The sequence below is a fragment of the Mus caroli genome, chromosome 13 (genome assembly GCF_900094665.2).
Source record: "Mus caroli chromosome 13, CAROLI_EIJ_v1.1, whole genome shotgun sequence".
In the NCBI taxonomy this organism is placed as follows: Eukaryota; Metazoa; Chordata; class Mammalia; order Rodentia; family Muridae; genus Mus; species Mus caroli.
This window is the reverse complement of record NC_034582.1, coordinates 96564273-96590884: the sequence shown is the minus strand read 5'-3', so window position 1 is coordinate 96590884 and position 26612 is coordinate 96564273. Positions and strand designations below refer to the sequence as shown.

Below are 26612 nucleotides of genomic sequence, written 5' to 3'. Positions count from 1 at the left end.
AGCCCAGAAACGTAGAACGCCCAAGATACAATTTGCAAAACACAAGAAAATCAAGAAGAGGGAAGACCAATGGGTGGATACTTCATTCCTCCTTAGAATAGGGAACAAAATACCCATGAAAGGAGTTACAGAGACAAAGTTTGGAGCTAAGACAAAAGGATGGACTATCCAGAGAATACCCCCACCCCAGGATCCATCCCATAATCAGTCACCAAACCCAGACACTATTGTATATGCCAGCAAGATTTTTGCTGAAGGGAACCTGTTATAGCTGTCTTGTATGAGGCTATGCCAGTGCCTGTCAAATACAGAAGTAGATGCTCACAGTCATCTATAAGATGGAACACAGGGCCTCCAATGGAGAAGCTAGAGAAAGCACCCAAGGAGCTGAAGGGGTCTGCAACCTTATAGGTGGAACAACAATATGAACTAACCAGTACCCCCAAAGCTTGTATCTCTAGCTGCATATGTAGCAGAAGATGGCCTAGTTAGCCATCACTGGGAAGAGAGGCCCCTTGGTATTGCAAACTTTATATGCCCCAGTACAGGGGAATGCCAGGGCCAAGAAGCGGGAGTGGGTGGGTAGGGGAGCAGGACGGAGGGAGGGTATAGGAAACTTTGGGGATAGCATTTGAAATGCATATAAAGAAAATATCTAATAAAAAAAAAAAGAAAATTGTTGTTTCACCTCTCTCTGCCGCCTATGGCTTTTGATGGTCATGTCACTGATTTTTCAAGTTGCTTATATCCTGCAGGCAAGGTGTTTCTTCTCAGGGGGCATCCAATACTTCTTCTTTGAGCTTTGGTGTTCTAAGATGACTATGACATGTCTTAGTGTCTACTTGTCTGACTTCTCTGCTGAAGCATCCTTCTACTTCTCCAATAAGTGTGTTCACATCTCTTGCAAGTCTAGATTCTTTCAGACTTTCTTTCTTTGAAGTTGCCAACCTTACTGTCCTCTTCCTTCCAGTAACTCTTCCAGTGTAAAATTTAAACCTCTTATATAGTCACACTTGAGATTAGACTCCCTGAAGCTTCATCGAATCATTTGTTGTATCTATCCTAAAAATAACCTTCAATTCTACACTGTTTTACATTATTTTTTCTCATAGAACTTCCTTTTTTTTTTTTTTTTTTTTTCGAGACAGGGTTTCTCTGTGTAGCCCCGGCTGTCCTGGAACTCACTTTGTAGAACAGGCTGGCCTCGAACTCAGAAATCCACCTGCCTCTGCCTCCCGAGTGCTGGGATCAAAGGCGTGCGCCACCACGCCCGGCTCATAGAACTTCTTGACACATCTGTATACATGGTCATCTTTTCTATGGATAAGGACATCTTTAGCTCTTCCCATGGATTCTACAAATAGTTTTCCTTCTTGAAAACTCAGTTTATCTGCTAGAACCTTTATTAGCATGTTGAGTAAGAAGGGGGGAAATAGAATTAATTGACTTACCTGTTTTCTGTAATTGTGCTTCTTTTATTAGAGATGATAAAACCAAAAATGTTCACAGTGTATATACAAGTTCAAAAATACAAATCAATACGTCCTGAAACTTGTAAAAAAAAAAAAAAGAGTGATGGTCCCTCTCACTCATGGCTTGCATCTTATATGTTCCTTATAGCATTCTGAGCCTCAAGATTTGGGAGATCTGTCTCATAAATTTCACCAGAGACACCAAACTACTTAGATTTGACTTCTCTTTGGCCATGTGCCTCGGATGTGCGTATTTGGAATCACATATGGGTTAGCTTCCTCCGCTTTGCCCTCTGAGCAGCTGTGGAACCTATTTTACTGGATATTGAGACCTTTTCCTTGGCAGAGTTTTCTATCTGGGTTGCTGTTTGGGAAATGGCATTGGATTCCTTAGTAATTAGGTTTCTGTGACTCAGAAATACTTCTGGGGCTCTGGCTATAAAAAGCCACTCCCCTTGAAAACAGGACTAAAGTCTCCATACACCTTCAGGTTAGTTAGATTGCTGTGAATCAGAAATGTGAAATGAGATGTAAAACAATAAGAGGGTCGCCCTCCTCTTCACCTATGCAGAGTGCTGTGAAACAGAATCACAATGCTGAAAACAGGTCATCGATGCCAAGTGTCTGGGAGATGCCCCCTCCTCTTCACCTATGCAGAGTGGTGTGAAACAGAGTCACAATGCTGAAAACAGGTCATCGATGCCAAGTGTCTGGGAGATGCCCCTTGTCTCTACTTTATAGGGGTTTCCAGAACAACAAAGGCGTTTGGGGGCTGAGTAGTTCTTTACTGTAGAGAATGGTGTCATCTCTGTTTTGTAGGATGCTTAGCAGCATCCTGACCACCTACTAGATGCCGGTAACAGAAGTCTTCCTCCGTATCCAGAAACATAAAACCAAAACTGTCCCCTGGCATTGCAAAACCTTATTGAGAGCTATTATTCAGGAGATAATATAAAAAGACCTCAGTATTAGCCACGGCACTGGCTTTGTTAAAATGAATAATGTCAGGGCTAGAGAGATGGCTCAGTGGTTAAGAGCACTGGTTCTTCTCCCAGAAGACCAGTGTTCAATTCCCAGCACCCACATAGCAGGTCTCAGCTCTCTGCAACTCCAGTACCAGAGGACCTTCCACCCTCACACAGACATACATGCAGGCAAAATAGCAGTACACATGAAATATAAATAAATAATATTTTTTTAAAAAAAAATGCATGTCACTGGACATCATTTATATAACAAGAGAAGGACCCTGTCTTATACTTTCTGAAGCCCTCCAAAGCAAAGTCAACCAATGTCCTCTGTACTTATCCCACCAAAATCATGTCACAATTCTCTAGGATGAGCCTCTTTAATCTACAACTTCTGCAACACACAAAGCCATTCCTTCATATTTTTTTTAAGTGTTTCTTTGTTGTAACTTGTTCTGGGAAATACAAGGGTAGCTGCCCTTGGTCCTGGAGAAACTAGAGCCATATCACACATCATGCCTGTGTTCCAGGAGCCTCCAGTCATGGAGGAAGACAATCAAATATAGAAGAGATTAAATGGTTATAGGTGCTGAAGAGAAAAGTTTGTTAAGATGAGGAGAAAGACTCACCAGGCATGGGAGCAGTGTGTATCCAAATGGGACAGCCAGGCAGGGTATGAAGAAAATTCAGAGTCCAGTTAGCATGGAACATGTTTGTCCTCCTGTGGTGAGGAAATTATCTTCCAATGAGGAAGGATTTGTTTTGTTTGTCATTTTAAAGATTTCAGTCCAAAGCATAGTCACCTAGCTCTGATATTCTGTAACGGTGGTGAGACCCTCATCACACCGGAGCAAGTCCAATAATCTCGAGGAAGCAAAGAAAGAGAGAAAGCCCGAGGGATCCTTGTTCTCGTCAAGAGTGTAGAGCCTATGCCCCAACTTCTTTCTGCTAGGCTTGACCTCAAAGGTTCCACCCTACCCCAAGTAGTACTACAGGCTGAGGTCTGACAGGCTATTGGGTATCTTTAAGATACAAACCATAACAGAAGTACAAGGGGAATGAAGTAGATGGATGAGACATTAGTGTCATAGAGTGAAAGGTTTTGGGAGGATAGGGTCAGTGTGGAGCTTTACATATCAGATATTCTGTGAGTTTTTATCTACTCCCCCACTGAGGCTTAAAATATAGGAGTAAACCACAACTGACTTTATAGCCTCTCTCTTTTCCTTTTATTTGGGACCACACCTTCATTACGTTATTTTATCTGTGACTATTTTCATGTACATCTCTGAAAGATAAGGATTTAAGGGTAATTATGAGATATTATACTGACAACTAATTGTCTTTCCCCAGATAATGGGTATTTGTTTTTGTATCAGATGGTGATTGTTAATTGTCAGCCTGATAGAATCTCAAGGCACTTAGGAGATGAGCTTCTGGGTGTACCTGTTCTGATTGTGTTTATTAGGTAGAAAGGCCTGCCCACTGTGGGCGGTATCATTCCCTGGCTACAATCCTGGATGGTATAAGTAGACAGAGGAAGCTGAATAAGAATGTGCATTGACAGGCCTCTGCTTTTGATTGTAGGTGTGCTATAGCTCTTGTCAAGCTCTTGACACCTGAACTTCTCTGCCATGATGGACCATATCCTTGATGTGTGCATCCACATAAGCCCTTTCTGCCTTTAGAAGTTGCTTTTGTCAGTGTATTCTATCACAGAAACAAAAAGGGAGCTAAAATATGTATACATATTTATGCAGATGTTACATATATATTTATTATGTGTATATAAGTTCTATATCATTATTTTTGAAATGTCTGATTCATTATCTATAGTTTCTTTGATTTCAGAACCCACAAAGTTCATGGGTCTGGTGGTTTGAATAGGTCCATAGGGAGTGGCACTATTAGGTGTGCCTTGTTGGAAGAGGTACATCACTGAGATAGTGGTTTCAGAAGCTTAAGCAAGGCCTGGTGGCTCATTGTCTCTCCCTGCTGCCTAATGATCAGGATATAGACCTCTTAGCTTCTTCTCAAGCACCATTTCTGCCTGTATGCTGCCATGCTTCCCACCCTGATGATAATAGACTTAACCTATGACCTGTAAGAGAGTCCCAATTAAACATTTTCCTTTGTAATACATGCCATGGCCATGGTGCCTTCACAGCAATGAATCTCTAAGCCAATGGATTAGTTAGTTGCTATGTACCTTAAGCCTTTTTAGTCTAATAGGTTCAACTTTCCATTTCTTTCCCCCTTACTAAAAATAAGTGTATAAATAATTATATAAAATATTTGTTTAGAACATATTACTTTAGAAAAGCTCTCATTTGTGTTGGCTTTTGCTGGTCTTGCCCCTGATTCTATTTAACATGTAGTTTCTCTGCATCCCACACATGGATCTTCTGATATAGAAGATTGGCTTTCTCCAGGGCTCCGTGGCATTTTTCAGTTAAGACTGAGGAGTCTCATTGTTGCCTCAGGAGACACATAATGTCCAGTGCAAGTCTGTCTGTGGTGTCAGCAGTCAGCAGGACTCACAGCCTACATCCACTGATTCGTGGGCACGTGGAGAAGAGTATTGTTCTGAGCCTTTGGAATGCTGTATAAAAGAGTCACTTCTCTATCTGTGAGGTATAGCACATAGGAAAAGCAAAGTGTTTGATCCTTCCACATTTTCAAGTTGCTGAAAGGTCATTCTCTAGCATCCCCTAACGTGGCCCTGGCAGCCTTCCTTCCCTCCTACTCTCCTTCCTCCTTTCTTAAGCTCCTGACTTCAGACAGTTGTTTTGTTGTTCTTACTGCTACTTGACTATCTCATCTGGACCCAAGTGTGCCTGGTGTCTGAGTCTTACTGTGAATGAGAAGGAAGCTAGTGGAGGCTTTGTTCAGAATGGTTACCTGTGGAAGCCTTCAGAAAGGAAGACCACTTTGGATTTCCTATGGTCTCTACAACCAGGAGGATACCTAGGAAGAATGGTGGAGACATCAGTAGGAAATTGATTCAGCTAAGAATCCTTGTACCTTTGGATCTGGGTGGTTTCAGAAGAAAGAATGGAGAGGGACCACACATCTGACATTGGACGAAGGGTTATTTGGGATCTGAGAGTCATGATGGTGAGTCTAGTTTTGAATATATTAAATTAGAAGTATTGAATGGACATGCTAGTAAAAACAGTTCCTAGCCTATTGCTTGAGAAGAAACACTTGAGAAGAACTGTGTATAAAAGTTTATTGGATTGGATTAAAGTATATTTCCTAAAATGAGAATCTCCCATAAAAACTAAAGAATTTCAGAGTTTAACTATTTTTGCTATAGGTAGCTGATTAAAAAAAAAATTTAATCATAACACTGATAATTTTAAATCACCACTTCTAAGTAAAATTGATCTCTTTGTGATCACTAAGCCTTCATCATTTCTTCTTCTTTTATTTTACTCAATTAAAAAGACTTTATATACCCTTCCATTGCACTTCCTGTAGAGACAAGGGTGATCTAAAGGCTTCACTTCCAGTAGGATTTATTGCTTCTAAAAGGTGAGAGGGTTGGCTACTGACCCTGACGGAGAAGTTGGTGACTAGTTAAAAATACAACAATTTTCATAGAGAAAATTTGCAAATAAAGGATTGAGCTCAGTTGTGGGACAGTACATGAATATTCATCTGGGCTCAGCTCAGAAGACTTACCAACAGTTGCTCATACCGAGAAGGTAACACTAGGAGAAAACAAATGGAAGCCAGATAGAGTCAGATGCATTGGGGGAAATCAGCCTCTGCTTTTCTCCTTGGCCCTCTGTATGGGGCCCAGTCTGAACCACAGTGCCATGGCAAGAATGAAGATGCTGCATCTAACCTAGGCAAGGCCACTGTGTACCTTAGCTGCTGCTCTGGCATAAAGATGGACTATGACTTCACAGTCCCAGGCTGTAGCTGTGCGAACATATCATGCCACCTGCGGTGGTGTGTGCGAGTGTGTGTGTGCACGCCCAGCCTTGTAGTACTTGAAAAATTAGAATTCTTGATGAAAGAAAACTTAAGATTTTTTTCTTTCCCTGTTTCATTTCAACCAACCAGTGGTTGCCAAACTTTAAAACATTTTCAAATGCATCAGAGGAAGTGACTCAGATATGTTCTTCATATACGACAATAGCCCTGCAGTTAGTTCCAAGTTTTGAATACTGGGGGGGGGGGGGGGGGGAAACAACAACAACAAAAAAACCATGTTCCTTGAATAAATACAGGATGAAACTTTCTGGCTTGTGAAATATATACCGTCTCTAACCCATGTTAGATTTTACCATGTTAGGTTTACCATTGTAAAGTATGGTCTACTGAGGTGTTCTTAAAAAACAGCTTTTCAAAACTAAGGATACATTCTCCTGTCTCTCGAATTCCTAGTTGGTACTTTCCCACCACAACCAGGGTTGCACCCGTCCACATAAGTCTCTGCTTTAGAACAGAGTTCAACTTCCCCCAAATTGGCACAGTTAGTTTATTCCTCTTTCTGCTGATGGCCATATATAGAAAAAAATCTAATTATTTCCACCAGGCACCGTCCCTCATCGCTTGTGGACTATGAGTGATGCTGTTAACTCTGAGGAGAGGAGAAACAGAGCTTGCCTAGGGTAGCAAGTTCAGTGCCTAGGTGTCAAGGGGCGGCTGTATGGGGAGGGGGTAGTTGACATATTGCTTAGAGGAACTCTTTTATGTATGATACTGTCGCTTTATATTTTTCCGCCAGTCTACACTGTGAAAGGGACTCTTTATTTCACTGAAGTAAAAAGTGGGTCTGTGAGTGTAGCGACTTTCTTTAAAAAAAAAAAAAATCAGAAACCAATTACTTGATATGCAGAGCTGCGAGCCTCGCTCCTTTAACGAAATCAGTGCAGTGCGCACCACAGTTAACCTGAGGAAAGCCGCTGACAGCTCTTGATTCTGCTGGAGGTGGAAGGACCCAAACTTACAGGATCCCCCCTCCCCCTTGAGAGGTTGTTAGTCCAGTCCTTTAGAGAGGTTCCTTTTGGCGCTCTGTCATCACCGGGACGCTGGCAGAGAGTGTGTGTGTGTGTCATGGTTACAATAGAGCACGGTAACATATACCAACCATGAAAACCCAGCGGGAAAGACTACAGATTCCGGGGCTGACCTTGGAGTAAGTATTGTCTGTCTTTAATATTTTAATGCTTTCTGCATGACACTGGCTTTCTCATTCCGGGGGACCAATAGCTATTTAGCATTTGTTTGTACTGACAGCCTCAGAGCACTGCAGTGTGAGGTGGAGGACCATGCTTTAAATGCATGGCATTTGGTTCCAGCTGATGTGCAAAGCCAGACCAAGCGGCTTTTTTTTTTTTCCTTGCACTGCAGTCAGAGGGAAGGAAGGCGCCGCTGCATATTTAAAGTTGCCTCTGCCTCAGTTCTGGAAACATCTTAACAGCTCATTGTGAAAGAATGCATCAGTAGGCCACGGTATAGCTATGTCTTTCTCCTCTCTTGCTGTTTGTTTGTGCTCATAACGCCTGTTTCTGAAGAAAGGCCCCTGTCTGCCTTGAATAACAGGAGCATCAGGATGGCTGGGCATGCAGGAGAAGGGTTATTTGTGACGATCATTAGATGGGACCCACGTTTCTTCAGTGCAGCAGAATATTAATGAACTGAAGAACATTTGGAATTCTCCCTGCAGTCTCCAGCCATGGCATGCGATGTGTTTACCTAGTTGAGGTCTGGGTTTGCTTAGCTGGTTTTTTTTTTCCTGCTTTTCTTCTTCATTTTTTTTTTCAAACCCATTAATGCATCTCACTGCCTTCTGATTTGATGCAGCTACGTGAAAATGTCCACATCAAATTTGTGGCGCAGAAGTTAGACATCTGTGATGCAGGAAGTGTCAGCAAATTTTTATTTTAAATCTGTTAGTGGAAGATGCAGAAGCTGTGAGTGAGTCTGCGCTGACACACTTTAAAGAATAAACAGTAAAATATGAGTCTGGTAGGAAAATATAAATACCTGAGTCATTTACAGCACAGAGAGGGGATTATGTTTTTTGGTGAACTCTTTCTATCCCCTATAATATCATACTGGACTCTCTTCAAGAAGAGAGCTCTTAGGTGTCCATAATTAAGTATTCATTCCCTTTGAGTTTGTAGAGGCAAGAGAAATTATCTCCTAAATTAATACGTCAATGAATATACAACATCCTGGTGACTACCTTTTAAACCAGTCCTCCCTTTAAAGTCTCTGCTTATTTTATTCAAATAAAATGCTGGCTTATAAAAAGTTGGAGTACTCTCAGGTCCTTCTTGCCAGGTATAGTGTTTTCCATAATGGGCATAGGACTAGCATTTACCCATTGCCCTAGTTACTTTCCCACCTGACCCCCACAGTAGCATTAAGCTTCATCATTTTCTTGGAATATCTTAGTGAGAGCTGTGCGTTCTTCTACCTTCCCAGTCATCCCTGCCCACAGCTTTAGGTGTAGAATCCGCAGCACTACCCTTCTACAGGAGTTGGACCCCTGGTTTTGAGCCATGGAACCCTGCTCCCTCTGAATTTCCTATTTCGTATTAAGCATGTTCCTTGCTCCATCTTTAAAATCTTGTCCATAACACAAGGAGACAATTTAAAGTAACTTAAAAATATAAAATTGATATATCCTGTTTTAGACTTGAAAGGCTAGGAGGTTGTCACAATTTTTATGAAGTTGCTCATGACACAGGATATAGGAATCAGTACCTACATCTCTGGATTTTGATTGGGTATCAGATAGCCCCTCTTTGGTCTGGCCTCTGTGTGGTCAATGTTAGCATGTTAGCGTGCATCTAGACTGCTGCTTTCACCTAGGGAACAGAGATAGTAAAATACAGGATTATACTTACATGCCCTGGAAGTTTTCTCAACACCATTTACTTTCATTATTTTATTTACATTTGGATGTAAAGTTATAATATACATGGCTAGCTTTGCATCCATTCATGAGAAAACTCACCTTTGAGTAAATTCAGTTTCTAGGCACTGTAGAGAAGCAGTAGAAATGTTAGAATGAAGTTTTAACCCTGACACTATATAAAGGCATATAAAAAGGTATATAATATAATTATTTGGAGACCACATGACAAGGTCTCAATTCACTAACCTAATAGGCTAGAATAGTTTAGGAATGCTATCTCCTGAGACATTCTAATTGCCTTTTAGGTGAGTTTGTTCCCTAGGCACTCTAGCTTTGGAATTCTGCAGGAGCATTCTTTACGCTCTGTAAATTTAGTCCAATATCTGCCAGTTACACAGGGGCAGGTTCTGATCCCTACTTCTTACATGTAAGCTCTAGATGTGAGATATCAAATAAACAAAAATTCTAGAAATAAACAAATTGTCATCTTACACGGAAATTTGTGACAACTTTCTGTTCCCTATAAAGTCATTGTTTTGATAAATTTCACAGCTGCCTCATAACACTTCACCTCACACATCATACATGCTTCTGTCTGGAGACAGCATGGCGTGAGGGCCCATGCATGGCTATTTTAGGACAGGAAAGTACAGATAAGACTTCGATGGGCATAGAGAAAATGCGTGATGTATCTGTGAGCATTCCTGAGAGGTTTCCAATGAGCTGCTAAGTTCAAGTACAGTACATTTAAAAACAGCAAGCTTCTGAAGTGCTCTGATGGCAGAAGGAATCTAAATCCTTAATTTGCCAAGAACTGGAACCAACCTGGAGAATGGTTTTAGAAGCTATTGAGCTTCATTGGAACCCCTTAGTAAATAGGTGGAAATATATTGAGCAATGTCATACTTCAGTTTGTGACACATGCAGCCAACTCTCAATTATACACACAATGGGAAACAAAGATAATATTAGACGTTTTCAAATAATAGTGAACTTTAAGGTTATATGGCCTACTGTTTCCAATTCTCTGTGCCACCTAATGATGCTGTGCAGCTGGCTTGAAACCTCTCCTATATAGAGAGCTTCATTCCTAGACCCTTCGCTCTCAGGTAAGAGCACATGAGATAATGTAGAACCATGATCCAGTAGAGAGGCAGTCAGTGTGTTCTTTAAGAAACACATGGTTCTCAGGAGACAGCTATATCAGGAATCTGATATAGAATACAGAATACAGAAGTGGATGCTCACAGTCATCCATTGGATGGAGCACAGGGTCCCCAGTGAAGGAGCTAGAGAAAGTACCCAAGGAGCTGAAGGGGTTTGAAGCCCCATAGGAGGAACAACAATATGAACTAACTAGTTACCCCCAGAGCACCCTGGGACTAAACCACCAATCAAAGAAAATACATGGTGGGACTCATGTCTCTAGCTGCATATGTAGCAGAGGATGGCCTAGTCTGTCATCAATGGAAGTAGAGGCCCTTGGTCTTGTGAAGGTACTATGCCCCAGTATAGGGGAATGCCAGGGCCAGGAAGCAGGAGTGGGTGGGTTGGAGAACAGGGGGAGGGAGAAGAGGATAGGGGACTTTCAGAGAGGAAACTAGAAAAGGGGATAACCTTTGAAATGTAAATAAAGGAAATATCTAATAATAATAAAAAAGAAATACATGGTTCTAAGACAGGAGTCAGAATTGCTCACTTCCACCTAAGAGTTAGTAGCAGAATAACTTATTCTCAGTTTGTTCTTTGTCATGTAAAAATAATTGGGAATTGACAAGGGTCAATGCTGTTTCTTTTTTCTTTTGGTAAGATTTATTGATAAAATTGTTGATGTAATATTAATGCTAGGAAGATGGTCCAGAGGGCAAAGTGGTTTTTGTTGTTGTTGTTGTTGGTTTTTTGTTTGTTTGGTTGGTTGGTTTTTTGTATAAGAACGAGGACCTAAATTATGGTCCCAGAACTTTAGTCTTTGGTAGGAGTCGAGCCTGGAGATGCATGCCTATAACCCCAGAACTAGAAGGCTGAAAACAAGAGAAACCCAACCCAGGGGCCAAAGTGGCAAGCCCCAGGTTTGGTGCGAGACACCAGATCAGAGAAATACAGGGAGAGCAATGGAGGGCTATGTCCTAAAGAGAACCTCTAGCTTACACACGGGCAAGCATACCTGCACACACATATATGCATGCCTATCACACACAAGAAGGAAAGAATAACAAGAAGGAAACATAGTGGGTGTTTTTACCTCTCTACCAGTGGATAGGCATGGGGCCAAAATCCCAAAGGAGAAGTGGATCTTTCTGACTGCCTTGTGATGAATACTTGAGAGTTGGCTACTAAAATGTTTAGTGGTTTGGATGAATTTGAGAAGCAAGTAGTACAATGGCCCAGTGATTGCTGAATTGGGGGAAAAAAAGAAAAGGAAAGAAAAATTGCTCTGAAATAAAAACTAGTCTATAGACACCTTTAGGAATTTTTCGACGTTTTTTAAAATTACAAATATATTCACGATGAACCCTGTTACCATTGCCCTTAAGGCTTAGGGAAAATGAAACAAAACAAAAAACAAGCAAACAACAACAAGAACAAAAATCCTGGGTCATTGCTAAAAGAAGATCTGCTTCTCTGAGTTTTTAAGAACACATCTGTCTTACGTGAACATGTGAATGTCTGCTGTTGTAAAACGTCAGGATTTTAACCTGACTGTTTATCTACATTGTCTGATGACCACTTCCCTCTACTTCTGCTCTAGACTCATCCGTGATTCTCAATGTAGAAAAGCTTATAGTCAATGTATATTCCATAGAAAATAACATTAGATTGTCTTTGACGCACAGAAAAAAAAAATCGCTATGGCGATATCAGACCAGTTGCTTTGTGACAAAGAAAAGGCTCAAATAAAAATGGCAGCCGTGGTTTTTAAATGCAATTTTCCGCAGGAAGTTGCCGCCTTATTCTGTACTCTAGAGCCGAAAGGGGCAAGTGATTAGATGATGACCTGACGCTGCTGGTAATCAGGTCCTGGTGATTGGGCCCGAGGGGAGCACGTCCCTCCAGTGAGCTGTGCTATTTGTACTGCAATCATTTCTCCCACTCGGAATGATGTTATTTTAACTTTCAGTCTCACTCCAAGGAGCCTGAGTCCCACCCCATCCAGCCCGGGCAGCCCCTGTAGTCCTCTCTTGACCTTTCACTTCTGGAGGTAAGCGCATCCCAGGGCCTGTCAGGACTGCTTTATCTTTGAGTCCTTGGGGCCCACCCATGTCACACATGGGAACCTCCTGTCGAATTGGTGCTGTCCTGGGCATTGGTAGGTTATGCTCCCTGGGTTGCTCCTTCCATTGCAATGCATCTTCGGGAACATCACTTGGTCTTGGGTTATAGCTTGCCTGACTCCCATATGAAAACTTCTCCCAAGATTTTCGCGTGAAGCAACTTGGACGAGGAGTCAGGGCAAAGAGTGGGGCACGAATGTAATCAAAATATATTGGATGAAATTCTCAAAGAATTCTTTTTTTTTTTAAAGAAAAGAAATGATTTTGGATTAATTTTGTTTTCAAGTTTTGGTCCTTCTCTTAAGACAATATAATTTATTACGATTCCCAGGAAAATTTCCTAATTTATGTTATAATATCACACTATGTGTGTCCCTATAAACTATTTGAGACACTCAAATTTATGGGATAAAGTATTTATTAAAAGGATTTGTATTCTTTAAAAATCTTGTTTTTCTAACTCTGACTTAAATACCCCTAACCCATAGGCCGATTTCCATTCTTCTTGTTCATTAAACACAAAACAAAACAAAACTGTGTCTGTGTTCTCTTTGTCACGGTGACAAAAGTGCCGGACAACTTAGAAAGAGGCAAGGTGTATTTTGGCTCCTGGTTTCAAGCCATTACCGTGGAATCTGAGGGAAAGAATTAATTAACTATGGAAGTGAATTAATGACTCTGAACTTCGTTTCATTTCCTGCCAACAGGACTATACTCATTCCTAGGAAAGAGAGACAGAGAATAGCTTTGTGTAATGCCTTCTGTGGCAACCCTGGCATGAGGTAGAAGGTGATGGTGGGAAGCAAGCTGAACACGCCCTGACAGTAAGGAAGCAGAGGGGAATGAGGAAGCTGGGACCTCAGTGTGCCTTCTGCTGTCATAAACTAGGCCCCACCTCCTAGTTCGCAACATCTTATAGTAACATCAGCAGTTAACTAAGATCAGCACTTACACGTTGGGGGACATTTTGACAGCCTGTTGTAAAGATTGCATGGTAGAAAATAATAATATTACTGTATTATGCTCTATATATTCTAATGGAATTTTTAGATTTTGGTATCACAATGTCTCCATGTGTCTAACAGAATATTACCCAGAGAACTCAACATACTTGTTCTTTTTAATCTTAAGGAAGAAAGTAGAGTCAATCTTTTAATTGAAGTTGACTTTCAGTTGGAAAGAGCAACATATTAATCACAGTAATTGAAGCTCTATTTTCTTTAAGCAAGTGAACACAATTTTGTCATTCCTAGCTCGTGCCTTGAAATTCCTAACTTAAAAATCTTTGGATGGTATTTTCATAGTTTTACACATTTGTTTCTGTCATATTTCTAAAATAAGATTGAATGAAAATGTGTGGGGGAAATTGACTAGAGAGATGAATTAATGACTTTGAACTTTGGGTCTAGTGCGCTAGTAGGATTATATTTATTATTATAAAAAGCAAAGCATCATCTAGATCCTAAAACATAGGAAAATCTTCTTATTTATCTGGAGAATTCCACTGCTCTTGTAAGCTCTCCAGGTATGGTGATCTACGCATGAGATATGGAAGTTTCTTCTGGGTACTCAGACCTCTCTGTGTCTTTCCTAAACCAGTATGGTACTCAAAATGCAAGTAGTCGAAATGCTGTGGTAGTAGAGGAAGGTAATGTCCGAGAGTGTGGGGGAGAAAAATTTTATGGAATGAGTGTGTGTATTTTAGCTGAACCACGAGACATCCTGAAGGTTTGGCATCAACTGTGCCAAACAAAGCAAAACAGAAAAGAGCAACTCTAGGAAGTAGGAACGTATTTCAGTGTCTGTGCTGGGCTGAAGGGACAGGTCAGCAGATAAAGATGCTTGTTGTCAAGCCTGAATACCTCAATTTGATCCCCAGGACTCAAAGGATAGAAAGAGAGAATTGGCTCTTGTAAGTTGTCCTTTGACCTCTGTGTGTGTTATGGTTTGTCCTCTCTCTCTCCTCCCTCTCCCTCTCCCTCTCCCTCTCCCTCTCCCTCTCCCTCTCCCTCTCCNTCTCCCTCTCCCTCTCTCTCTCACATACACACACACACACACCTTTCTCCCCACCTCCTCCCATACACCCTCACATATACACATCTTTCCACCTCCTAATACACATGCGCACATACACACATATTCTCTTTGTCTCTCTCTCTCTGTGTCTGTCTGTCTGTCTCTCTCTCAAATAAATATAACAATCTTTTGAAAGTCATGGGCTGATTGTCTAGTAGGAGGGTGGAATGGGAGAGAAATAGAGTTGTTGGAGAGAGATTGTTAAGGATTAGAACTTGACTCGAGCAGTGAAGGTATAACTCAGTTGGTAGCATGCTTGCCCAGCAGCATGGTACATGAAACCTAGATCTGATCCCCATTACCACATAAAACTGTGTGGCCTATAATTCCTGCACTCTGGTAGCAGAGACAGGAGGATCAGAAATTCAGAGTTGTTCTCAGCTCCATAGCAATCTCAAGGCCAGCCTGGGAGATATGAGACCATCTCAAAAAACTTAATTTAATTTGGGGCCTCGTTATGCAGAACCTTGACTACTAAACTAAAACTTCTCACTCACCTCCACCCACCACTGTCAGCCACAGGGGAGGATTGCTTCTGACTACAGAGAAAGATGCTAACACAGAGAGAGATTTAATAGCTTCAACTCAAGCTGATGTCTCACACCTTTCCCCTGTCAGTGACTTCAGACATCCGCACTGCTGTGAAATCATTTAGATAGAATTTTAATTACCTGGTTTAGGTAGACCTTGTGACCTTCATTTAGATGCTTTTATTTCCCATGTGCCTTGCTCAACACTTGGAATGCAGTAAACAACTGGAGAAAGGTTTGTTAAAGAGTAAATGAATGCATGAGAAGCAGAGAAGTATTAACTAGCTAACCAATCAGCCACCCTAGCAGAACAGCTTAAATACAAAGAACTGTGTTCACCGCCAACCAGCCTAGGACTTTGGAAAGGATCTGCTCCATCCAGGGACCAGTGGTGTCTGCAACACATACACCTTCAAGGATGTCTTGATGGATTGGAAAGTTCATAGAGAATGGAGCACAGTGGAGGCTGTTGCACATTCCCTTACTAAAAAACTGTGGTGTTCTGGTCACACCTAATGAAATAGAGCTTACTTGGATTCAGGAAAAGGACCAAACAGGAGTTAGCAGTCTTTGTCACAGATGTTGATGGAAGAGAGGTGTATATTATAGGTATTCAGTAGTGAATGCTCATTGATGGATGGAAACTGAGGTTTCTAGGATGGATGGATGGACCGGAACCCAAGAGAGAACAATTAGGGAGGCAGGACCACATGCTAGTGATGACTCTGCCCTAGAATGCATAAAGATTGTTCTAGAGAGGGTTATGTGATTGGCAGCTTGTTTATAAGTGTCTCTGATAGTTTGTTCCAAAATGGTGGTCTAATATTATAAATTGTAGGGATTTGTGTTTATGCCTTTTGGGGGAAAGTGCATTTATTGTACCTTGGCACCGATGGCATTCTTCTCTCTTGGCTGCCAGGGGTCAGATTTCTCCCCTGTGCCTTTCCTGTGTGTAGATGGGAAGGTGTAGGGAAGAGTGACAGTCATGCCCTTTGGAGGTGCTGACACAGACTTTCTAAATATGGTGGTGGAAGGTTCTGCTCCTTTCATGGTAAAGCCCTGGGAGGCAGGCTGTGCTGACGGCTGAGTCAGCTCTCCTTCTCCAGCAGGTCCCTGTGGGCTTCTCCAGGTCAGCCTTCTGGGGTACTGGCCAGAAAGGAGAGCCACAAGCTCCAAGTCAGCTCTCCTGACGAGGAAGCTTTCTGTCTGGGAGATGAGACCCAGAAGTGCTGTACCCAATGTGCCAGCAAAGTGACTTCACTCCTTGTGAGAGGAAGATTTCCTTAGGAAGCTTTCTGGGAATGGACCCGCTCTCCAGACAGCCAGTCTCAGGGAGGCTAAGATGCCCACCTAGCTGGAAAGAAGCAGAGTACGGCCCTGCACTAACAGAACATAGGATTGTGTATACCAAGAGGTCCTTTCTTTCTTCAAATTTTAAAGTTTTTGTTTATTTGGTTTTTTTTTTTTTTTTTTTGGTCCTCCAGCCCTGCTGGGGGAAAAGGTAATAGCAACGCATACCTTAGTTCCTAAACGAAATATGTACTTAATTCTGAACACCAGTTTCTCAGCTACCAGTGTGACAGATAGCACCTTGAGGACCTTGAGTGTCTTCCCTCTCCACTTCTGAGACAGCTATTGCAATTCAGCATTCCCCATGATCCCAGCACTTAAAATACTCTATTTCTTCTCCATGCTTCCCCCAAGTCCTTCCTCTCACCCAAAAATGAAATTGCACACGCTGAAGGGTGGTGTCCATTGTGCTGTAAACTCCACCAGGAGAACACACCTTGTCTGCTCGCTCACACACACAGCCATCCTCCTCCGTCGTTCTGATATATACAGGAGAGGCTCCCGAAACGGGGATCAGCTGAGTGAGTGCCTGGGAGTATTGCCGAGGACTTGAGTCTGGTCTGATTTTTATATTTATATATTTTATGACATAGCATGTTCTGTACTAGGTGTGAGACCACTGAGAGTGGTCTCGACTGCTTGACATAGAGAGCTGGGATTGTGATCCTTCGGCAAATTGTTAAGTCCCAGCTTCCCACAACATAAACCCTGACCAGGGAACAGCAGCCATCAACATATTGAGGACTTGATTGATGAAGACTATGCTAGAGACTGTGCCTGACTAATGGGAGGGGCATGAAATCAAGGCCTGCTGCACTGAAGAAGAGCGTTAGAGTAGACACTCGGGAGAGAGAGACTGATTTGCCTAACCTTTTACCTTTCCAGTACCCAGGACAGTACCTAGGATGTCCTGACAGTCTGAATCTTACAATGGCTCCACTTAAGGGGATACTGACTTTTCCATGGGGCACAATTGGATATGTTCAATAGAAGCCAGGCATCAAGTTTTGAATGTTGTATTGTTCCAAGAATGTCTTTTTCCAAGCTAGTTGTGTGTGATCTTGTCTTTTTGTGCTGAGCTTTTTGGCCAGCACTGAGCTTTTTGGCCGGCAGCTCTGAGCTGTAGTTCCTAGCCAACCCTGTGATCAAGAAGGGGCAAAGCCAAACATGTCGTTACTAGACCCTGATGATAAATGGTTCTGGACATTAAAATATGGTTTTATTGGGACAGAGCCTCATTGTAAGTTGAGGGACACCAGTACTAAATACTAAGTAAAGTCCTTGTTGCTGAATGGGTTTTGAAAAAGTGGAGGTGGGCCAGTAGGTAAAAGTATTTGTCATCCAAGTGTGGGAATCTGAATTTGGTTGCTCAAAACCCACAGACCAGTTCTTATTGGCCATGTTGTTCACAAGTCTATAATCCCAACATCTTTATAAGGGTATGGGAAAAACAGCCAGATCATATGGTGAGAGAAGCAGAGAAGCAACATAGAGACCCTGTCTCAAACAAAGTGGAAGGCAAGGACTGACACCTGAGGTTGTCCCCTGTCCTCTCCGAATGCACCATAGCACAAGTACACCCATATTCAAGTGCACACGCGCGTGCGTGCACACAATGCACACACACGTGTGTACACACATAATTGCACACATATAGATTTAAAAAGAGAGAGAGAGCTATGTTTGGATGGATCTGGAGCTATGTGTAAGGAACTTCAGTGAGTCTGTGTTTGCCCTGGCAGTGTTTTGTCTCTGAGTAGGTTGCTGCTGCCCTTGGCCTGTGGGCTCCTTTTCTCCAGCCCATTGCATTACTTCATTTCATTCATTCACATTAGCTGACTGGTCCTGGAGGCATCTGAGATTTTTGACTGGAAAGACTAGGAAAGTTCCTGAGTCTTGGCCAGTGTCTCTAAGCCTGCAAGCGCTGTGACCTTGAGGCCATTGTGAACTACCTGGACCCTGAATGTATAGCCTCCATCTACAAATCGCCAACTTCAGTGGGAACCTAGGAACAGACGCTTCTCAGCATTGAGTGTGCCCTGTGCCAGCAAGAACACCACGCGTATTGGTTCTGGGAGTGGTGAGCAACAAAGGCAGACAGTGCCCTAGCAGGGAGGGCGTAAGAACAGTGTCAGCCAACGCAGTCCGTTGGAGAGCCGGAATATTTGTCTTGCTGCTGGAAATGTTGCTGGGCATCCACGGCTTCCCTTCACCTCACTTGTTGCCATGGTGAGAGGCAGACACAGTGTTTACCAAGCGTGCGGCAATGTGTTCTAATTCCGTGTCTCCTTCTCACCGGAAACATCACTGTGTCCCCTTCTCACTAGAATGTCACCCGACTGCAGAACCACTGCGTCCTTTTAGTTCCATTTGCTGTTTGGATAAATGCAGCCACTCCTCTTTGTATCCCTCCCCCTCCCCTTTTGCTTTGGAGAGAACACTGCAAAAAAAGAAAGAAAAAATCTGAACAAGCTCACAGCAGATGGTAGTTTCTCTGTACTCTATGATACAAGTTCCTGTGCTTTTGTGAATGCGATGGTTTAATGAATTGCTTTATATGTTCCCGAGATTTATTTCTGAATTATTCTGTAGTACTAAATCAATGTAAGGTGGTCACTCTGTGGAGGATGGATGGCTCTGCCACACAGAGATGATCCTAGTGGTAACACACTGTGCTGACCTTGTGAGCATGGCTGAGGCAGAGATGGGAAGGTTGGCAGCCTCAGATGTCACGGAAGAGGTGGCAGGGGCAGTGTGGACAAGCCTGTTAGCCCTTCTGCTGACCCACCCTTCCCACGTTTCTGTAAGTGTGGCCACTGGGAAGACTGCTGTTGTAAGACTGCAAAGGAGGACCAGGCTGTTTTCTCTGGTTCCCTGGGAGGGATGATGCAGGGTAGAAGATTTCACATGTCATGTCAATGGGTAAGGATACATAAGACAACCCTGGTTTCCTTTTGTTTGACTGGAAGATTGTAGTGCTCTTGAGACAAGTTCTTGCTATAGAGTCCAGGCTGTCCTTGACCTTGAAGTCTTACGTTTCAGGGTCCTAAGTGATGGAATTACAGATGTGTGCCTCTACACCTAGCTTAACTATATATGTATATATGCACATATTTATATATTATGTATTAATGGACATCATAACCTCATAAGCTTATCTGCTATGCAGTCACTCAATCTAATTAGGGGGCAAAGTCTTAGGAGGCCAGATAGCAAGCAAGGCTTTTGAGGAGAGTGGAGGCTGGGGAATATGTCAGTCCTTGCAGAGCCTGTGTATACATGCATCATTGTAGGGATGGTCCTGACCCTGGGAACAAATGATCTGGTCAATTTGTCCCCACAATTACATTTTCCCTTCACATTTGCACACTCACTTTTCCGTTCACTCTACTGACGACAGGGGTTCAACTCCCAGATCAGTAATCTAGGTGTTTGTATGCAAAGTGGCTTAATTTCTGGCAATCGTAGAGAGAGCTCACCCTGTGCCTGGTGCTACTCTTGATGTTTCACACATATAGACATGGTGTCTGTGGGGATGGGAACTGAATTTGTTGATTGTTGAGGCACTGGAGGCCTAGGGAGAATTTGTTTGTGGGGGCAGCATTTTCCTCTTTGCCCTGGTCCAAATCACGTTTGACTTTGCAGTGGTCTGATTACCGCGGTCCTCATGCACTTTGACACCCTCCTAATTAGAACTCCAGATTATTCCTATTTCCCAGTGAGTAGACTTATGTTCTACTGTAGTCCTCGCTTCAGCCCTGGGCTGGAGAGCCTCATTGCTCTTCTATAGCACGTGTCTGTTCTGTCACCCTTTCTCCCGGCATCCACTTACAGTCACCGTAATTACATTTCTAGAATATAATATTCCATTTAGAGAGGGGAATTTTGTCATTAGGGAAAAAAACCTCTGCTTGGTCCTGCATGCATTATTCCATCTTCTGCCCACTTCGCCCTTTTAAGTTTATTTTAGAGAGTCTAGATGTTGTAATGTGGCTCAAATTAGGTTCAGTTGGCAGCCAGGCTATGGGTCCTAGAGGCTCCAGGATCTATGCTGTTTCAAGCTGAGCAGGATCAGCCAGCTTCCTTAGCTGGAGTGGCCTGCTGCCTGGGGTGATGATATTCTCAGCACTGCTGTGACCTTTGGAGGATCCTGTGAGCCCCATTAGGAGAGTGTTCTCCTCCTTGTGACTGAAGAAGTAGTGCCATTCCATTTGCCAGGGGCCAGGACTTTTTATTGTACCATGCACTCTTCACCCTCCCTTTGGCCCTAGCAGCTCTGAGTGCCCATTGTTGAGCTCCTTTATGGCCCAAATATTCTGACTACTCCACTGAACTCACTTTTTAAATGTTGGCTTCATGTTGAAATTACTGTATGGTGCCTTCACCAGTACCTCTTACTAATTATTCTTGTGATAAATGAAAATAAAAGAGAGAGAAAAAGAAAAATATCTACTTTGTCAAATGTGTGTATATGTCTATCCAGGTGAGTGTGTGTGTGTGTGTGTGTGTACACATCTATGTGCCTGTGTGTGTTGGACTCAAAGCTATGGCCCATGTGTTCAATTCTGTGACTAGGAAAAAACAGCATTTAACATCCTTATAAAAGAACTGTTTCCTACATTTAAAAATCTGTGGATACAGCCATTAACACCCACCATGTTGATGAGAGAATGAAGTTGTGATATTCTTTGAAAGCACAGAACGGTGATACAGTCAAGCACAGAGGTGTCTCAGCTCGAGAAGCCATACAAATGCAAAACCGAAAGGGGAAGAAAAACTCCTCACATTTCCCCAGCAGTAGCATGGATAATAATACCTCTTGGGGGTGTCGTGAGAATTCATTAGGGAACACGTGTGAACTGTTCCAAGATGAGTGCTCTGTCTTATTATTCTCAGCTTTGCATTGTTCTTAGAAACCGAGCGTTCAGAATGAGCTACAAAGTCCAATCTGCTGCTGAAGACGCTACATATTCTAGTTTCATGTAGCGGAGAATGAAAGTTTTGATGGGCTTGCTCTAGTTGTGCTGGTGACCCCAGGAAGAAAGGGAGATGAGCTGTATTTCTTGGAGACTTCTGCTTTCCCGTTTTCTTTGTCCATGAGATTTCCTCAACTGAGTCATCACTGGTTGCCGGCAATAAGACATTACAGGCATACATCAAAATGAGAGGAGCAGTTCTTTCTCATTGTGGTCTTAGAATGGATCCTTCACTGCTATTTCAAGGTTCCTATTTGCCATACCCCCCCCCCTTAGACCAGGTTCTGAGTCACTACTTTTATCAGTTTAGTTTGTTTTGTTTTTTGAGAACAAGCTCTTACTATACAGCTTTGGTTGGCCTAGAACTCATTATATAGACCAGGTGAGCCTTGAACTCACAGTAGTTCTCTTGCCTCCATGCTTGGTTCAGAAGTCATCTTTAATTTCTCACATTTAATCTTTTCGTTCAGGGTGCACATGCCATGTGGTGAGGGTCTCTGAGTGTGATGGGTGGGAAAGCGCCGTTAGCTGTATGTGGTGGCTAGCTTTGTTGATACAAAACAGTCTAGAGCCATCTGAGATCACGTGTAGTTAAACCAAACTATGTTCGTGATACTAGGAGGGTTACCTTGATGAGGGGGAACAATGGCTCACAGTGTAGAGCACCTTTTGCTGGGCAGGGATCCTGAACTGTGAAGAGTGGAGAATGTAAGTTCAGCACCAGTTTGTTGTCCTTTGTGCCTTCTTGACTATGGATAGGATATGACCAGCTGCTTCAGGTTCCTAACTGCCTTGACTCCCCCGCAATGATGGACTCCAATGGGAATTGTGAGCCAAAGAAGTCCTTTCTCACATATGTTGGGTTTTTTTGGGTTTTTTGGTTTTTTTTTGGGGGGGGGGGTTGGTCAGATAGTTTAACACATAATGGGAAATGAAAATCTCTGCAACGAACTTGACTCTCCATCTCTACAGCTACCACCTTAGTCTAAGCTATTGAACCACAACAATAGATTTTTGTAATAATTCAGCCAGCCTTCCACTGAGTCAACTTTTGTCCTCTGTCTGTGTCTCGAGTGTCCAGCACTCCCTCGTCTGCTCAGAACCTTCCAGCAGCTGTCTACTATTGCTCATATCCTGCCCACCACCCCTCAGACATCTTCTTGGGTCACATGGGACTGCTTAAGACTTGTTTATGTACTGTATGGATGTGGGTGCTTTGACTTCATGTACACCAGAAGAAGGAATTATATCCCATGACTGATGGTTGTGAGCCACCCTGTGGGTGCTGGGAATTGAACTCAGGACTTCTGAAAGAGGAGCCAGTGCTCTTAACCACTAAGCCATCTCTCTAGCCCCCTAAACTTTTTTCTTGACTAGTTTAAGCAGGTTTCTATATTGTTGCTTATGATTTTCTATCCTCCCAGAATTTTCTCTTATTTCTTCAATTAAAAAAAAAAATCCAAACCTCCAAAAACATTAAAAGAACAGTGCAGTCAAGAACCCTGGCCACCTTGATTCGCCAGCTAAGACCCCTCCATTCTTGTCTAGTACTCCCTCCCGCCCATTCTTCCTTCGCAACTCCTATATGTATTTGAAGGTAATTTTCTGGCATCTAAACAAATAACATTCAAATACTTTGACATTTATATCTTATGAGCAAGTCTGTGTTCCTTCCTAACCACAGTGTGACTATTTGACCAACAAATATAACAAAAGGCACTGTCAAGGACCTTAATGTGTGCCTTGCTATGGAGGTACAACTGTCTATAAACGTTTCATTTGTCTTTGTTTTTAATTCTAATGGTACTAGACATCAAAATTTGGAGTGTTCTGCATGCTAGGCAAACATTCTACCACTGAAGCCTGGAAGTTGCTTTTGTTTGTTTTGGGTTTGTTTCTGTTTTTTTGTTTTTTTGTTTTTGTTTTTGTTTTTGTTTTTTTAATTCAGGACCCAATTAAAAATCAAAAATCCCCTTGAATTGTCACCTACACAAATTGTCCATGTGGCAGCGGCAGCAGCACACTTTCCTCACTACCTACCCCAATGTTTGGGTTCCCAAATGAAAGAGACACACACACACACACAGCCTTATATTTTAATATGCTTTAAGCAGCTCAATGGATGGACCACTCTCAAACCCCCACATGGCTAACACCTCTCCTCCAATATTCCTGAGTTATTATTTACTAAAATCTATATTCCATCTTTGTTGCCCTAGACCCATGGTGGGGGGAGGGGAGGCTGGGACCACACTTCCCCAGCTCTTACATGTTGGCTGTCTCTATGTCCTCCATTTCTCAGGCCTGGTCTTTCTCCTCTCCCATCATGGCAGTTCTCCCCTCTTTCTTCCTCCCTTCATCCCCTTGCTGGGAGTCCCACCTCTTTCTCTGTGCCTAGCCATTGGCTGCTGGTAACTTTATTTACTAATGAAAACCAACTGGGGACAGGGACCCTCAGCATCTTACAAGTGGATTCTCATGAAATTTGGGGACCCAATTAACATAATGTAAGTGTTAGACCAAATCCACAACGATGCCTGTTGTTACCTCTTTTAGCTGACCCTTTCCCCCACTTTTTTTTTTTTTTCTGAATGTTGACAGTTTTGAAGTGAGCCTCCACTCTGCAGTGGGTCACTACACTAGACACAATCTACACTGTGCAGTAGTTCCCTCTGGCTCAGACCTGGGTTCAAGATACATGGCAAGAGGGGGTGGAGTTATTCCTTACCAGGAAGCCTGAAGCCCAGTACCTAGCCAGGACAGTTGGGGATGCTCTAGTGTGGCTTCAAGCAAGAGGCCTGAAGCCCTGTGTCTAAGCCCTGCTTGGGGTGATATTTTGATTTCATGTGAATACCAACAAAATTACCCAGACTGGGTTTTACATTCATGGATGACCTTGTTTGGATGAGTTTTGTATTGAAATCTGTCACAGGTTTCTGTCACTAATTCATCAGCTAAGGAACTTTCTCTCTTTTTTTTTTTCTCTCAATTTTAGGCTTGTTACTGTTGACTCATACATTTTTAAACAAGAAATAGAAAACATCTATTTGGCCTATAATAATTCACAACCATCGTGCCTCTTTTGGGCTGTCATGCTGTCCTAAGTAAGCTTCGTCCGTGGGAAGCCTTTTAAGCTCATTCTAGGTCCTTCTGACATGACCCTATTAGTCTTTGAGTGTGTCCTACTTTTTGAACACAACACGATGTTCTAGATGTCCGGAACAGCTAAAGGAACACCCACCCAGTGCCCACACGGTTCTCTTTCCCTGCTGTCTGTACTAACTGTTACTACAACAGAATAGCATTCCCCAGCTACAGCCTAACGCTCCTCATCCCCCTCCCCCAGGGCCCCCACCCCTGTTCACTGCCTCATGATACTTCCTGCAGTGACTATTTCCACCTGCCACATATCATTTGTTGTTCTTGTTGTTGATGGTTTCCAAAAAGAACAAGACATCCAGGTTAGCAGGGACTTGCCTGTTTGGTTTAATGCCTGGTCCCTAGTGTGTGATGCCTACTACAGTCTTAACAAAGGCCCATTGGGAAGATGAATGTGCTGACCCACATCTAGCTTCTCCAGATTATCTGTTGAAGAGATGAATCAGGCAGACTGCAAGGGCGCTTAGCCATTTGTGGGGAGCCCACGGCAATTTTGAGTAGCTCCCTGACTTTGTCTTTCAGGGTTACTCGGAACTGTTACTAACCATATATTACAAATGCCACTCAAGCTCTTGGCAGTTGACAGCGGAGCATTAATGATACAATTCTTCCTCTCCAGCTTCTCCGAACAGAAGGTCTGGCTATTTTAGAAATTAAAAAAAAAAAAAAGAATATGTAACACTTGACTATGTTAGAAAAATTTTTTTGCATGAGATCTAATGTTGGTAACTAAAAATCAAGTACAATGAGGCTTTTCTAAACTTGGCTGGTGATGTTCTATACTTAATGCAATAAAAATCCTTCATGAGACTTTTTTTTTTTTTTTGTAAAGTCTGAGGTATACATTGACCTGGAAGAAATTTTATCCTGCTGAGATCATAAGCACTAAGCCGAGGACATGGGGCATGAATCGTGTGGTGCACGTAATGCAGTTGATTTCGTATCAAGAGTTGAATGGTGACCCCAAAGACACCAGATCCTAACTGACAGAACGTAGAAATGTTACCTTACCTGAAAACAAGAACCTTGGCAGATGATGTGTTTAAGGATTTTTGAAATGAAGAGATGCTCCTGCAGCATCCTGTGGTCTTTCTGTCTAATCACAGAGTTCTTAAAAGAGAGCAAGACAGGCTTGGGGAGATGGTTCCACTGCTAAAGCATTTGCTGTTCAAGCTTGAGGACCTGACATTGACTTTCTCACAATTATATAAGAAGCTGACTGGGCAGCAGGTTTAATCCTATGCTGGGGAGACCGATGAGGACCCCAGGGATTTGTCTAGTGGACTTAGTAGCTCCAGATTCAGTGAGAGAGACTCGTCTCAAAAAGTAAGTAAATACACACACACACACACACACACACACAACATGCATACAATGGAGTTCCATTGAAGCGCCACTCAACATTGATCACTGCCCTCCACAGACTTGCACAGAGAAATGTGTACATATGCATACACATCCACAATAAGAGAAACAGAGATTTAACACATTGAGAAGCTAGAAAAGGCAAAGGACAGACTCTGTCTTACAGCCCCAGTGACCAGGGCCTGTTGTCATCGCGATTGGGGATTTCTTGATACTACTGTCTGGCCTCCAGAACATGCAAATACAAGTTTTCCCTTTTTTAATCTCCTGAATTTGCAGTGATCTGTTACAGTAGCCTTGGGGAGTAAGTACACTGGTGTCTGGATCTTTCCTGCTATTGTGATCCTCAAGTGGACCCATTGAAGGCAGCATGGTACATTTACCCTCAGTTTAGTGGGAAAAGAGAAATGGTTGAATCATGTGATCATGTGACTTAGACCAGCTTTTTTTATTATTATTACGTATTTTCCTCAATTACATTTCCAATGCTAGCCCAAAAGTCCCCCATGCCCTCCCCCCAACTTCCCTACCCACCCATTCCCACTTTTCGGCCCTGGCATT

The 26612-nt window shown here is 42.6% G+C and overlaps 1 protein-coding gene and 1 long non-coding RNA gene across 9 annotated transcripts in view; one reads left to right on the top strand and one right to left on the bottom strand.

Moving 5' to 3' along the window:
- Positions 1–6171, bottom strand: part of LOC110307796 — a 7131-nt gene extending 960 nt beyond the window's left edge. Inside the window, exons 1-3 of the long non-coding RNA XR_002379466.2 lie at positions 6128–6171; positions 5342–5407; positions 3070–3161 (exon numbers count right to left, since the gene is read on the bottom strand). This is a non-coding gene — a long non-coding RNA (uncharacterized LOC110307796). The remainder of the gene's footprint in view (positions 1–3069; positions 3162–5341; positions 5408–6127) is intronic.
- Positions 1–26612, top strand: part of Mast4 (microtubule associated serine/threonine kinase family member 4) — a 593644-nt gene that overhangs the window by 364968 nt on the left and 202064 nt on the right. The window contains exons 1-2 of one of the 8 annotated variants that reach the window (XM_029468314.1): positions 7165–7592; positions 12442–12522. The exons of the other annotated variants lie outside the window; for them this stretch is intronic. Of the exons in view, the coding sequence (XP_029324174.1) occupies positions 7546–7592; positions 12442–12522 (128 nt within the window). The 5' untranslated portion in view covers positions 7165–7545. Of the gene's footprint in view, positions 1–7164; positions 7593–12441; positions 12523–26612 lie in introns of those variants that run through there. 8 annotated transcript variants of the gene reach the window in all.